Genomic DNA, 16,303 nt, shown 5'->3' on the forward strand with positions numbered 1-16,303 from the left:
ACACGTGACTCTTGGAAGTGCAGCTTCTACCAAGAGGTCTATCGCACAATCCCCCTGTCGATGGGGTGGTAATTGAGTCGCCTTCTTTTTACAGAAGGCGAGTGCCAAATCGGCATATTCCGGGGGAATGTGCAGGGTGGAGACCTGGTTTGGACTTTCCACCGCAGTGGCACCTAAGGAAACACCTACACACCTCCCTGAGCACTGACGGGACCATCCCTTGAGAGCTCTCTGTTGCCACGAAATAGTGCGATCATGCGAAGCCGACCAGGGAATCTCCAACACAACAGGGAATGCAGGAGAGTCGATTAGGAAGAGACTAATTTGCTCCCTATGACTCTCCTGCAAAGGACGACTGTCTAAGGCCTGTATAGGGAAGGGAACATCAACAGACACAATAGGGATCCCTAATCTCATAGCAAAGGAACGGCCAATAAAGTTCCCAGCTGCGACAACCGCATGTGTGCAACAGGGAGCTCTGGGTGAGTGGTGTGCCTACTCACCAGCACTCTGCCTGCTACCTCTACCTCCTGGGGAATTCCCCCAGCACCGACCAGCAGTGTGCCCTCTGCGGCCACAGTTGGTGCAGGGAATGATTCCCCCTCCGGTCCCCCTCGTTGCAGCGCCCCCCAACTCCATAGGCGTTGGATCAGGAGCGCTGGGGGATGGAACTGACGGACCCCGATCAGGACGTCCGCGGGAGACCAACAGGTTGTCCAACCGGATCGATAAGTCCACCAGCTTGTCCAGTGTAAGGGTGGTGTCCCTGCAGGCTAGCTCCCGACGGACATCCTCTCGTAAGCTACACCTGTAGTGATCAATCAGGGCCCGCTCATTCCATCCCGCGCCGGCCGCCAGAGTTCTAAAGTCCAGCGCAAAATCTTGAGCGCTCCTCATCCCCTGACGTAGATGAAATAGGCTTTCCCCCGCCGTTCTCCCCTCCGGGGGATGATCGAATACCGCCCGGAAACGGTGGGCGAACTACTCATAATCATCCAGCGTCTGACCTTCCCTGCCCCAGATGGCATTGGCCCATTCCAGGGCTTTACCGGTCAGACAGGAGATAAGGGCGCTCACTCTCTCGCGTCCTGAAGGAGCTGGCTGGACAGATGCCAGGTAGAGCTCCAGCTGGAGTAGGAACCCCTGACACCCGGCAGCTGTCCCATCATACGCCCTCGGGAGCGAGAGCTGAATCCCACCGGATCCTGATGATGGAGAGGCGGACATCACGGTAGGTAGTGGTGGAACTTGAGGAGACGACACAGGGTTCACAGGAAAAACCCCTCTCCCATCGGTCCATGGTTTGCAGCACGCGATCCATGGCTGTACCCAGACTCTGCAGCATGGTCGCGTGCTGCTGAACGCGCTCCTCCATTTGAAGCGGAGGGCTGGCTGCACCTGCTGATTCCATGTATATGGTGCGTGATTCTGTCAGATAGCGAAGGAATCAGGCGCAGGACACAGGATAGAACTCCAACACACGAAAGACAATCACGCACAAACAGAAAGGGAAACCAGAGGGTTAAATAAGGAACATAATTATGAGTTGGGAACCAGGTGTGTAAACAGACAAAAGAAAAGGACAAATGGAACATGGATCGGTGGCAGCTAGAAAGCCGGTGACGTCGACCCCCAAACGCCTACCGAACAAGGAGAGGGAACAACTTCGGTGGAAGTCGTGACACTATCCTAACTTCAAAGTCTTGTAAAATCTTTATAAACTAACAATTTGCATAAACTAACTCTTGAACTGTTAAAGCTAGACACACCATATTAACTTTCCCATGTTCAGGCTATCCTATATCAATCTGAACACAATCGCGCAACTATCAAATTTAATTGGTCACATACACATGGTTAGCAGATAAAAAATGTATTGCGAGTGTAGCGAAATGCTTGTGCTTCTAGTTCCGACAATGCAGTAACATCTAACAAGTAATCTAACAAATTCCCAACAACTTCCTTATACACATAAATGTAAGGGATGACTAAGAATATGTACATATAAATATATGGATGAGCGATGGCCGTGCGGCATAGGAAAGATGGTATAGAACAGTATATATACACTGCTCAAAAAAGGGAACACTAAAGTAACACATCCTAGTGAATGAATGAAATATTCTTATTAAATACTTTTTTCTTTACATAGGTTGAATGTGCTGACAACAAAATCACACAAATTATCAATGGAAATTAAATTTATCAAACCACGGAGGTCTGGATTTGGAGTCACACTGAAAATTAAAGTTGAAAACCACACCACACTACAGGCTGATCCAACTTTGATGTAATGTCCTTAAAACAAGTCAAAATGAGGCTCAGTAGTGTGTGTGTGTGTGTGTGTGTGTGTGTGTGTGTGTGTGTGCCTGTGTGACCTCCCTACAACGCCTGGGCATGCTCCCGATGAGGTGGCGGATGGTCTCCTGAGGGATCTCCTCCCAGACCTGGACTAAAGCATCCGCCAACTCCTGGACAGTCTGTGGTGCAACGTGGCGTTGGTGGATGGAGCGAGACATGATGTCCCAGATGTGCTCAATTGGATTCAGGTCTGGGGAATGGGCGGGCCAGTCCATAGCATCAATGCCTTCCTCTTGCAGGAACTGCTGACACACTCCAGCCACATGAGGTCTAGCATTGTCTTGCATTAGGAGGAACCCAGGGCCAACCGCACCAGTATATGGTCTCACAAGGGGTCTGAGGATCTTATCTCGGTACCTAATGGCACCTGGAGGGCTGTGCGGCCCCCCAAAGAAATGCCACCCCACACCATGACTGACCCACCGCCAAACCGGTCATGCTGGAGGATGTTGCAGGCAGCAGAACGTTCTCCACGGCGTCTCCAGACTCTCACGTCTGTCACATGTGCTTAGTGTGAACCTGCTTTCATCTGTGAAGAGCACAGGGTGCCAGCACGGTGTGGGCTGTAAGCACAAATCAAATCAAATCAAATGGTAAGCACAACCCCCACCTGTGGACGTTGGGCCCTGATACCACCCTCATGGAGTCTGTTTCTGACCGTTTGAGCAGACACATTCACATTTGTGGCCTGCGGGAGGTCATTTTGCAGGACTCTGGCAGTGCTCCTCCTGCTCCTCCTTGCACAAAGGCGGAGATAGTGGTCCTGCTGCTGGGTTGTTGTCCTCCTACAGCCTCCTCCACGTCTCCTGATGTACTGGCCTGTCTCCTGGTAGCGCCTCCATGCTCTGGACACTACACTGACAGACACAGCAAACCTTCTTGCCACAGCTCGCATTGATGTGCCAGCCTGGATGAGCTGCACTACCTGAGCTACTTGTGTGGGTTGTAGACTCTGTCTCATGCTACCACTAGAGTGAAAGCACCGCCAGCATTCAAAAGGGACCAAAACAGCCAGGAAGCATAGGAACTGAGAAGTGGTCTGTGGTCCCCACCTGCAGAACCACTCCTTTATTGGGGGTGTCTTGCTAATTGCCTATAATTTCCACCTGTTGTCTTTTCCATTTGCACAACAGCATGTTAAATTTATTGTCAATCAGTGTTGCTTCCTAAGTGGACAGTTTGATTTCACAGAAGTGTGATTGACTTGGAGTAACATTGTGTTGTTTAAGTGTTCCCTTTATTTTTTTGAGCAGTGTATGAGATGAGTAGGATATGTAAACATTATTAAAGTGGTGTTATTTACGGTGACTAGTGATACATTTTTAATAAGTCAATTTATTAAATTGGCCAGACATTTGAGTCTGTTGACAGCAGCCTCTCTATGTTAGTGATGTCTGTTTAACAGCCCTTGAGGTAGAAGCTGTTTTTAAGTCTTTCAGTCCCAGCTTTGATCCACCTGTACTGACCTTGCCTTCTGGATGATAGCGGGGTGAACAGGCAGTGGCTCGGGTGGTTGTTGTCCTTGATAATCTATTTGGCCATCCTGTGACATTGGGTGCTGTGGTTGTCCTGGATGGCAGGTAGTTTGCCCTCCGGTGATGCGTTGTGCAGACCGCACTACCCTCTGGAGAGCCTTACGGTTTAGGGCGGTGCAGTTTCCGTACCAGGCGGTGACACAGCCCGACAGGATGCTCTCAATTGTGCATCTGTAAAAGTTTGTGTATTTTAGGTGACAAGCCAAATTTCTTCAGCCTCTTGAAGTTGAAAAGGCGCTGTTAACAAGCTATAGTTTTGGCATGTAATTTTTCCAACAATTGTTTAGACAGATTATTTCACTAATAATTCACTGTATCACAATTCCAGTGGGTCAGAAGTTTACATACAGTAAGTTGACTGCCTTTAAACAGCTTGGAAAATTCCAGAAAATGATATCATGGCTTTAGAAGCTTCTGATAGGCTAATTGACATAATTTGAGTCAATTGGAGGTGTACCTATGGATGTATTTCAAGGCCTACCTTCAAACCCAGTGCCTATTTGCTTGACATCATGTGAAAATCAAAAGAAATCATCCAAGATTTTTTTTTTTGTAGACCTCCACAAGTCTGTTTCATCGTTGGGAGCAATTTCCAAAGGCCTGGAGGTACCATGTTCATCTGTACAAACAATAGTACGCAAGTATAAACACCATGGGACCACGCAGGCATCACACCGCTCAGGAAGGAGACACGTTCTGTCTCCTAGAGATGAACGAACTTTGGTGCGAACAGTGCAAATCAATCCCAGAACAACAGCAAAGGACCTTGTGAAGATGCTGGAGGATAACGGGTACAAAAGTATCTATATCCACAGTAAAACAAGTCCATTATCAACATAACCTGAATGGCCACTCAGCAAGGGAGAAGCCACTGCTCCAAAACCGCCATAAAAACGTCAGACTACGGTTTGCAACTGCACATGGGGACAAAGATCGTACTTGTTGGAGAAATGTCCTCTGTTCTGATGAAACAAAAATAGAACTGTTTTGCCATAATTACCATCGATATGTTTGGAGGAAAAAGGGGGAGGCTTGCAAGCCAATGAAACACCATCCCAACTGTGAAGCACAGGGTTGGCAGCAACATGTTGTAGGGGTGCTTTGCTGCAGGAGGGACTGGTGCACTTCACAAAATAGATGGCACCATGATGATGGAAAATTATGTGGATATATTGAAGCAACATCTCAAGTCATCAGTCAGGAAGTTAAAGCTTGGTCGCAAATGGGTCTTCCAAATGGACAATGACCCCAAGCATGTTGTGGCATAATGGCTTAAGGACAACAAAGTCAAGGTATTGGAGTGGCCATCACAAAGCCCTCACCTCAATCCTGTAGAAAATATGTGGGCAGACTGAAAAAGTGTGTGCGAGCAAGGAGGCCTACAAACCTGACTCAGTTACACCAGCTTTGTAAGGAGGAATGGGCCAAAATTCACCCAACTTATTGTGGGAAACTTGTGGAAGGCTACCTAAAATGTTTGACCCAAGTTAAACAATGTAAAGTCAATGCTGTGTAAACTTCTGACCCACTGGGAATGTGATGAAAGAAATAAAAGCTGCATTAAATAATTCTCTCTACTATTATTCTGACACTTCACATTCTTAAAATAAAGTTGTGAGCCTGACCTAAGACAGGGAATTCTTACTAGGATTAAATGTCAGGAATTGTGAAAAACTGAGTTTAAATGTATTTGGCTAAGGTGTATGTAAACCTCTGACTTCAACTGTATGTATAGCTTACCCATCGTATGAATATCCTTTTCTGACTCAAATAGGATTCCCTAAAGATTGCTTTGATGTCCAAAATATTTCAAATCAATATTACGTATATTTGAAAATATCTACATTGGTCAATCCTAAATAGATTTTTATTTCCTATTACCAAGTAATTTACGGTTTCTTTGCCTTAAATTGGTCCGCAAGGAAAACTAATCTGTGAATTCAGAAACGCTATCTCTGGTGTGATGAATCACGCTTCACCATCTGGCAGTCCGACAGACAAATCTGGGTTTGGCGGATACCAGGGGAACACTTCCTACCCCAATGCTTAGTGCCAGTAGTAAAGTTTGGTGGAGGAGGAATAATGGTGTGGAGATGTTTTTCATGGTTCGAGCTAGAGGTCGACCGATTATTATTTTTCAACACCGATACCGATTAGTGGAGCACCAACAAAAGCAGATACTGATTAATCGGCTGATTTAAACAAAAAACAAAAAACATATAAATATATATGTATTTGTAATAATGACAATTACAACAATACTGAATGAACACTTATTTTAATTTAATATAATACATTATTGAAATAAATGTAGCTTCAGATAAATAATGAAACATGTTCAATTTGGTTTAAATAATGCAAAAACAAAGTGTTGGAGAAGTAAAAGTGAAAGTGCAATATGTGCCATGTAAGAAAGCTAACGTTTAAGTTCCTTGCTCAGAGCATGAGAACATATGAAAGCTGGTGGTTCCTTTTAACATGAGTCTTCAACATTCCCAGGTAAGAAGTTTTAGGTTGTAGTTATTATAGGAATTATAGGACTATAAGCAGCGTTACCCATGCAGAGCAAGGAGAACAACTACTCCAAGTCTCAGTTTATTCTTTCAGGAACCGTTCCGTATTTTATCTAACGGATGGCATCCCTAAGTCTAAATAATGCTGTTACATTGCACAACCTTCAATGTTATGTCATAAGTTCGTACAATTCTGGCAAATTAGTTCACAATGAACCAGGCGGCCCAAACTGTTGCATATACCCTGACTCTGCGTGCAATGAACGCAAGAGAAGTGACATAATTTCACCTGGTTAATATTGCCTGCTAACCTGGATTTCTTTTAGCAAATATGCAGGTTTAAAAATATATACTTCTGTGTATTGATTTTAAGAAAGGCATTGATGTTTATGGTTAGGTACACATTGGAGCAACGACAGTCCTTTTTCGCGAATGAGCACCGCATCGATTATATGCAACGCAGGACACGCTAGACAAACTAGTAATATCATCAACCATGTGTAGTTATAACTTTTGATTATGATTGATTGATTGATTGTTTTTTATAAGATAAGTTTAATGCTAGCTAGCAACTTACCTTGGCTTCTTACTGCATTCGCGTAACAGGCAGGCTCCTTGTGAGGCAGGTGGTTAGAGCGTTGGACTAGTTAACAGTAAGGTTGCAAGATTGAATCCCTGAGCTGACAAGGTAGAAATCTGTTGTTCTGCCCCTGAACAAGGCAGTTAACCCACCGTTCCTAGGCCGTCATTGAAAATAAGAATGTGTTCTTCGCTGACTTGCCTAGTTAAATAAAGATGTAAAAAAAAAAGAATCGACAAAATCGGCATCCAAAAATACCGATTTCTGATTGTTATGAAAACGTGAAATCGGCCATTCCGATTAATTGGTCGACCTCTAATTCGAGCTAGTCCCCTTAGTTCCAGTGAAGGGAAATCGTAACGCTACAGCATACAATGACATTCTAGACGATTCTGTGCTTCTTACGTTGTGGCAACATTTTGGGGAAAGCCCTTTCCTGTTTCAATATGACAATGACCCCATGCACAAAGCAAGGTCCATACAGAAATGGTTTGTCGATCGGTGTGGAAGAAATTGACTGACCTGCACAGAGCCCTGACCTCAACCCCATCGAACACCTTTGGGATGAATTGGAACGCCGACTGCGAGCCAGGCCTAATCGCCCAACATCAGTGCCCGACCTCACTAATGCTCTTGTGGCTGATGTCCCCGCAGCAATGTTCCAACATCTTGTGGAAAGCCTTCCCAGAGGAATGGAGGCTGTTATGGCAGCAAAGGGGAATTAATATATAGAGTTGCTCCCACATGATTTTGGAATGAGATGCTCGACGAGCAGGTGTTCACATTACTTTTGATCATGTAGTGTAAATCGTTTCATTGTGAGGCACAGCTGAGTGAGCATAATAATGTGTTTTTTGTTCTTTCTTTTTTTACTGGACCGATTGTCTGCATCTGATTGTCAGTCTGAGTGGACGGAGGGAGCAGCTCCCAACATTTTTGTTGTTTTAAAGCGACTTTGAGATTCTGTATGAAAAGCGCCATATAAAATGCGTCTATTGTTCAGTATACATCACCATGAAGAGAATTGCATTCATAATTATGCATTTCTGTAGAGTACAGATCAGGGACCATGATGTCATTCTGTTACCATCACTCTGTTGCCAGAGGTTAATCCACTTCACTTGCTGTAGTCAACTCAAGGTGTCATCATAGCTGACACCCCATTCTTTCTGCAGACAATTTGAATAATAATTCAGAGTAGATATTTAAGATTTTGGAAAACATGGTCACATAAACGGAGGGAGATTTTAACATCATTCTGTTACCAAACTTTACATTCTTTGGTTTGAAATGTGTTTTTGTCAAATTTATATTGGAAATTTAAAAAAAAGTTATTTGTGCATAGATTGTATTAACTTATCAATGTTTTTAATGTTTGGTATACTTTTAAAGTGAAAAATCTGAGTTTCAGCGTCATTTTGTTACCGTGGAATTACCCATATACTGCAAGTTTTGCATTTGACACATTCTTCTAGAATATTAAGATTTATTATGTAATATAATATGGTGGTATCTATCCCAACAATGGGCTTTGCATAGGCGTTTTGAGAACTCACACACTACTGTAAGCCTCATTTGAAGCAACAAAAATAAAATTGTTCAAATTTAACTTGTGATAACTATACAACAGAACAGATGAACAGGAAGGACATTTACTCTCATGAGTGGTTAAAAATAACTATCTGAACGCCACGTGCCTACTAAACTACCCCTCCAGTCTTTTGATCTGACCCGCTGGGTAGTATAGTTTCTCAATAACCCAGCACCAACAACCCAACCATGCTCTTTTTAAAGAAAACAGCCCAACTAAGTGACATCAAATAGCACCTTGGTTGAACCCATAGCAACCCCACATACTTGTCTTTTCTTACTAGCACTTATTTTGCTGATAGCTGCTTTTTTTTAATGAAAGTGTTTTACTTGCAATAAATGTGATATGTGGTTGTCTTACCAACCTTAGTTGAGTGCATTGAATGTAAGTCACTCTGGATAAGAGCATCTGCTAAATGCCAAATGTAATCATATTACTCAAACATGGAAATGACGTTCATGAAGGCTGAACCCATGCTTTTCTGTGAATGTCAACGAGCACTAGACTAATAATATTATTGTGAAAGTTTGATGCCATAGAGAGCTTCCTCATTTATGATATTGAATGTTTGTGCCCTTTTCCTTTCAGGCACCTCTGTGGGCATACCTGTCTTGTGCAGTGGGTCTCTTCATCTACCAATCACTGGACGCCATCGATGGGAAGCAGGCACGGCGCACCAACAACAGCACCCCACTGGGAGAGCTCTTTGACCATGGCTGTGACTCCCTCTCGACAGGTGTGTGTGTGTGTGCTGGAGCGTGTGTATACAGTCTCAAACAAACATACAGAACACGCTCAGACTCAAAGGACAGTACAAAATGCTCTCAGACACCTACAAACACGCGCTCTAAGACGGAGATGTAGACATAACACACTTGCAGACATAAACAACATACACTTACAGTTGAAGTCGGAAGTTTACATACACTTAGGTTGGAGTCATTAAAACTAGTTTTTCCACCACTCCACAAATTTCTTCTTCACAAACTATAGTTTTGGCAAGTTGGTTAGGACATCTAATTTGTGCATGACAAGTCATTTTTTTCCAACAATTGTTTACATACAGATTTCACTATCACAATTCCAGTGGGTCAGAAGTTTACCTACACTAAGTTGACTGTGCCTTTAAACAGCTTGGAAAACTTCAGAAAATGATGTCATGGCTTTAGAAGTTTCTGATAGGCTAATTGACATAATTTGAGTCAATTGGAGGTGTACCTGTGGATGAATTTCAGGGCCTAACTTCAAACTCAGTGCCTCTTTGCTTGACATCATGGGAAAATCAAAAGAAATCAACCAAGACCTCAGAAAGAAATTTTAGACCTCCACAAGTCTGGTTCATCCGTGGGAGCAATTTCCAAACGCCCGAAGGTACCACGTTCATCTGTACAAACAATACAAACTGTACAAACAACAACTCAAGTATAAACACCATGGGACCACGCAGCTGTCATAACGCTCAGGAAGGAGACGCATTCTGTCTCATAGAGATGAACATACTTTGGTGCGAAAAGTGCAAATCAATCCCAGAACAACAGCAAAGGACCTTGTGAAGATGCTGGAGGAAATGGGTAAAAAAGTATCTATATCCACATGTCGAGTCCTATATCGACATAAAATGAAAGGCTGCTCAGCAAGGAAGAAGCCACTGCTCCAAAACCGCCATAAAAAAGCCAGATAACGGTTTGCAACTGCAAGTGAGGAAAAAGGGGAACGCTTGCAAGCCGAAGAACACCATCCCAACCGTGAAGCACGGGGGTGGCAGCATCATGTTGTGGGGGTGCTTTGTTGTGGGAGGGACTGGTGGACTTCACAAAATAGATGGCATCATGATGACAGAAAATTATGTGGATATATTGAAGCAACAGCTCAAGACATCAGTCAGGCAGGAAGTTAAAGCTTGGTCGCAAATGGGTCTTCCAAATGGACAATGACCCCAAGCATACTTCCAAAGTTGTGACAAAATGGCTTAAGGACAACAAAGTCAAGTTATTGGAGTGGCCATCGCAAAGCCCTGACCTCAATCCCATAAAACATTTGTGGGCAGAACTGAAAAAGCATGTGTGAGCAAGGAGGCCTACAAACCTGACTCAGTTACACCAGCTCTGTCAGGAGGAATGGGCCAAAATTCACCCAACTTATTGTGGGAAGCTTGTGGAAGGCTACCGGAAACATTTGATCCAAGTTAAACATTTTAAAGGCAATGCTACCAAATACTAATTGAGTGTATGTAAACTTCTGACCCACTGGGAACGTGATGAAAGAAATAAAAGCTGAAATAAATCATTCGCTCTACTATTATTCTGACATTTCACATTCTTAAAATAAAGTGGTGGTCCTAACTGACTTAAGACAGGGAATTTTTACTAGGATTAAATGTCAGGAATTGTGAAAAACTGAGTTTAAATGTACTTTGCTAAGGTGTATGTAAACTTCCGACTTCAACTGTACGTTCATAAACGTAATAATTTGCATTAGGGCTATCCCCGGAAAAAAATATTGATAGACCGAAAGTCGTCTGATCTTTTGACCAAATGTTTGCTCAATTTTTAAATGTGTATTTTTACATATATAGATTTAATGTGATTTAATAAAATCAACTATGTGCAATGAGCTTGTTTGATGCTTTAAGCTTACGGTTTGATGTCTCGAGGGCACCAGAGATCTAGATAACCAGAAGAAAAAAACCTTAACCTAACCCAACCATTCTCCTCCAGCTGGCTTTATCAGACTCTGACATTACTCTCCTGAAGTTGCTGTTAGACTACACGAGGAGTCAAACTTTCTCATGTGGAATGACCATTTATCTTACAATTTCTACCAATCTGCATGCCCTTTTATAGTTTTCATATGCACATTTTCATGAAACAGTTTCATTTAATTCATAATAATGTCTTCATATCTCAGTCATTGTTGTGGTTAATACAAATGATAATACAAATCTAAAGGAAAATTATACAAACGTAAAAAGTAACTTATTGCCAACTATGTAAAAATAGTCTACATAAAGCCAACAAATAAAAACAATGCAGCTTGCATGTAGAACATTTCCAGATTTAAAAAAATATATAAATATTCTATAAATCACATTGGCTACACATGGCCTGTCTACATTGAACTTGAAACATTGTATCAACTTGGATCTGGCCCAAAGCTTGTGCTAGCAAACTTGCAACATTGTGTAGAATATTCTGTGCCCTCAGTTTTCTGCACCAGTGAGCTCAGGACATACACAGCTGTATGCTATTTGCGCAAGGGATAAGAAGCAGTGCTTGACTTGAACAGGAGCTCACCGGAGCTGACTACCGACACCTCAAATGTTCTCCTGCTTGAGCTCCCGTTCCTCTTATAGAATATTAGCTCAAAAGTATTGTGGAGCTCCTGCACCTACATATAAACAGTACCAACACCCAAAATGAGGACCGGAACCTATTTCAGTCCAAGTCGAGCACTGATAAGAAGCCTATTTTATGACGTATCCACTGTATCGGAGCATGACATTTTTCCCTTTCACGCTGAATGGATATTGAAAGTGAGAGAGCTGGAAAGATTTTTCAAATACATTGAGGAGCAATTGGGATTCTCAATGGATGTAAAAACAGACTTTGTTTGCTTGAAGAAAACAACATTACTTTGAGATGCTCCACGGGTCATTAGTGGTGGTGCGTTAAGCCAATCAGAAATACTATCAGATCCCCAAATGGGCACATTTATTACGTCCTTACTCAACATTGACAGGAGCGCTCAAAACAAAAGACAATGACTAAATTTGACAGAACTCGTAATGGAATTAAATAAACCACAACTTTTTTTCTCAAAGTGTAGCATAGGTTGTGCGCTCTGCAAACAATGTGTCCACTCTGACAATGAGAACAGGAAGACTGGAATAATATTGAATCCATTAAAATAAATGACCGTAACCAAAGTAACAAACATTGTAGATCAGAAATGATAGGAATTGATGGTAAATGTACTACTGGTGAAATGTAATGGGGAATTGATATACACTAACAATCAAACGCAAACAATTCACAAAATGAAGTTATGACACAATGAATGTGCACAAATTGGTGGGAGAGAGCGCATTCTGGAGAGAAGAGCATTGTGCATCTGGGTGAATGGTCAATCCGCCGTCTGCGTTGTCCATACAACATTTCCGGTGATATGGCCTCAGCAGAAGTCAGGGCATTCATACTTCTTGCGCTTCGCGGAGCAATGCAGAGGTGTTGTCAAGGAAGTGAGTTTGTGTTTAAACAGTTTGTGTCCAAACTTTTGACTGGTAATGTGTAGTATGTGTGGAAAATAGTAAAAATGAAGAAAAACCCTTGAATAAGTAGGTGTTATATATTACATTACATACTACCGGTCAAAAGTTTTAGAACACCTACTCATTCAAGGGGTTTTCTTTATTTTACTATTTTCTAAATAGTTGAATAATAGTGAAGACATCAAAACTACTAAAACTATAACGAATATGGAATCATGTAGTAACCAAAAACATGTTAAACAAATCAAAATAGATTTTATATTTGAGATTCTTTAAATAGCCACCCTTTGCCTTGATGACAGCTTTGCATGCTCTTGGTATTCTCTCAACCAGCTTCACCTGGAATGCTTTTCCAACAGTCTTGAAGGAGTTCCCACATATGCTGAGCACTTGTTGGTTTGGGATAAGTCGGACCGCAGAAGCAGCCATCTCAATTTGGTTGAGATCGGGGGATTGTGGAGGCCAGGTCATATGATGCAGCACTCCATCACTCGCCTTCTTGGTAAAATAGCCCTTACACCGGCTGATGGTGTGTTGGGTTTTCATTGTCCTGTTGAAAAACAAATGATGGTGTGACAAAGCACAAACCAGATGGGATGGCCTATCGCTGCAGAATGTTATGGTAGCCATGCTGGTTAAGTGTGCCTTGAATTCTAAATAAATCACAGACCGTGTCACCAGCTAAGCACCCACACCCCATCACACCACCTCCTCCATGCTTTACGGTTGGAAATAAACATGCGGAGATCATCTGTTCACCCACACCACGTCTCACAAAGACATGGCGGTTGGAACCGAAAATCTACAATTTCGACTCCAAACCAAATGACACATTTCCACTAGTCTAATGTCCATTGCTCATGTTTCTTGGCCCAAGTAAATATCTTCTTCTTATTGGTGTCCTTTAGTACCCTTTTCTTTGCAGCAATTCGACCATGAAGGACTTATTCACGCAGTCTCCTCTGAATAGTTGATGTTAAGATGTGTCTTACTTTTATTTGGGCTGAATGTGTCTGTTAGCATTTATTTGGGCTGCAATTTCTGAGGCTGGTAACTAATGAACTTATCCTCTGCAGCAGATATAACTAAGGTCTTCCATTCCTGTGGCAGTCTTCATGAGAGCCATGGCTCATCATGGCTCTTAATGGTTTTTGCGACTGCACTTGAAGAAACTATCAAAGTCCTTGAAATGTTCTGTATTGACTGACCTTCATGTCTTAAAGTAATGATGGACTGTCATTTCTCATTGCTTATTTGAGCTGTTCTTGCCATAATATGGACTTGATCTTTTACCAAATAGGGCTATCTTCTGTATACCCCTCTACCTTGTCACAACAACTGATTGGCTCAAACACACTAAGAAGGAAAGAAATTACACAAATTCACTTTTAAGAAGGCACACCTGTTAATTGAAATGCATTCCAGGTGTCTACCTCATGAACCTGGTTGAGAGAATGCCAAGAGTGTGCAAAGCTGTAATCAAGGCAAAGGGTGGCTATTTTAAGAATATCAAATATAAAATATATTTTGATTTGTTTAACACCTCTTTGGTTACTACATGATTCCATATGTTATTTCATAGTTTTGATGTCTTCACTATTATTCTACAATGTAGAAATTAGTAAAAATAAATTAACTCTTGAATGAGTAGGTGTTCTAAAACCTTTCACTGTGTGTGTGTATAATTTGTTCCTGCTCGACTAAAACAATCTCGGTCGACCAACAGCCTAACGACCAAACAATTGACCAGTATACTAATTGGGGTACAAATAATCCTTCTCCATGACCACTATCTTTGTGTACCGTCTTCTTAAAGCTAATTCATAATTTCTGTCTGAACTATCTGAACTACTTACTATTGCTGTCCCACTTACCCGCTAGAACTCCCGTCAGTGGCCACACCTCAGACTCAGCTGTGGTTACACAGGGTGTCCCCCAGGGCTCTGTGCTGGGTCCCTTACTATTCATCATTTACATCCTCCCCTTTGGTCAGATCCTTCATCACTTCAACCTTGACTTCCACTGCTATGCTGATGACACACCTCGGCACAAAATCCCTCAACCCACCTCTGACCCATATTATTGATTCTTGCCTCTCTGCAATAAAAACATGGATACAACAAAACTCCCTCAAGCTCAGTGATAAAACAGAACTCCTTTTCATAGGCACCAAACCCACCCTTACCAAAGTTGGTACCCTCACCATTGACGACACTACAGTCTTTCCCACAAACTCTGCATCATTCTGGAATCCACCCTCTCCTTTGAGCACCACATAAAACAGACGGTCAAATCCTCATTCTTCTACCTCCGCAACATTGCCAGATTAAGGTCCTATCTCTCCCGTCCTCACCACCTTAAACCCCGCCCCCTACCTCTGTTAGGTTCTCATTTTTAGAGTAAATAACTCATGGACACTAGAGAAGCTTAACCAAGTTTAATTCTTCCCAAAGGGTTGTTACAGCTGTAATTCAGGCAAAACATGTTCTCACCATCACAAGTGTGTACAGTATATATACTCCACTTTAGACACCCCTCCATCTCTCCAATCCTTACATCTTATGGTTCGACAGGAAGAGAGTAACAGGATAATAAAACCATTATTTCTCCCTTCAAGGGATCTGACCTGACCTCCTGATCTCAACCCCTCCTTCGCCTAATCCACAGATGTCCTATCGTATCACCTATCGCACTCCCGTGACCCTCTCCCTCTCTCCCAGCACATTCCACAGCCACTCTGTCTTTCTACAGATCTCACTCCTTTATATACAATGCGTCTGATCTGTCATGTCTTTAATATCTCAATGTTAAAAGTTTACCCAGAATCCAACACCTCTCAGACCTTCTCCCCTGCAACCCACACATGCATTTCACCTTGTCGTCCTCAGGTCGAAGCTCCAGAGCTTCGGCGAGTCCATCACCATTTTTCAGTCCCTCCTAAAGCCCCACCACATACAAGCAAAGTATATTAAGCACCACCTAACAAAAAACCCTCACCCTATCCATTACCCTAAAACATGTTCGTATCTTACCCCTTACCCTATCTGGGTTTGTATACAAACCCCTACCCTCCCCATACACTGTTACATCACACTCTTTCCCTTCCTTGAGCCCACCCCTCTCTTTGTTTTTGTTTTGTCTGATGTTTTGACGACTGTTTATTTGTTGTTTAATTTCTACAATTGTAAAGTGACTTTTGGGTCCTTGAAAAGGGACCCAAAAGTCCAATTTAAATAAGTCCCATTTATTATTATACTGAACTAAAGTATAAACGCAACATGCAGCAATTTCAAAGATTTTACTGAGTTAATTCATATAAGGAAATCAGTCAAATAAAATTAAATTAATTAGGCCCTAATCTATGGATTTCACATGACTGGGAATACAGATATGCATCTGTTGGTCACATATACCTTTAAAAAAATGAGCCTCACAATTGGCCTCAGGATCTCACCA

At 42.4% G+C, this 16,303-nt stretch overlaps 1 protein-coding gene across 2 annotated transcripts in view; it reads left to right on the forward strand.

Annotated features, from left to right (window-relative positions):
- Positions 1–16,303, forward strand: part of LOC112221579 (choline/ethanolaminephosphotransferase 1) — a 34,706-nt gene that overhangs the window by 6,713 nt on the left and 11,690 nt on the right. For both annotated transcript variants that reach the window (XM_024383722.2, XM_024383721.2), the window contains exon 3: positions 9,169–9,316. In XM_024383722.2, coding sequence (XP_024239490.1) covers positions 9,169–9,316 — 148 coding nt within the window. The remainder of the gene's footprint in view (positions 1–9,168; positions 9,317–16,303) is intronic.

Source organism: Oncorhynchus tshawytscha, linkage group LG22, assembly GCF_018296145.1.
Source record: "Oncorhynchus tshawytscha isolate Ot180627B linkage group LG22, Otsh_v2.0, whole genome shotgun sequence".
In the NCBI taxonomy this organism is placed as follows: Eukaryota; Metazoa; Chordata; class Actinopteri; order Salmoniformes; family Salmonidae; genus Oncorhynchus; species Oncorhynchus tshawytscha.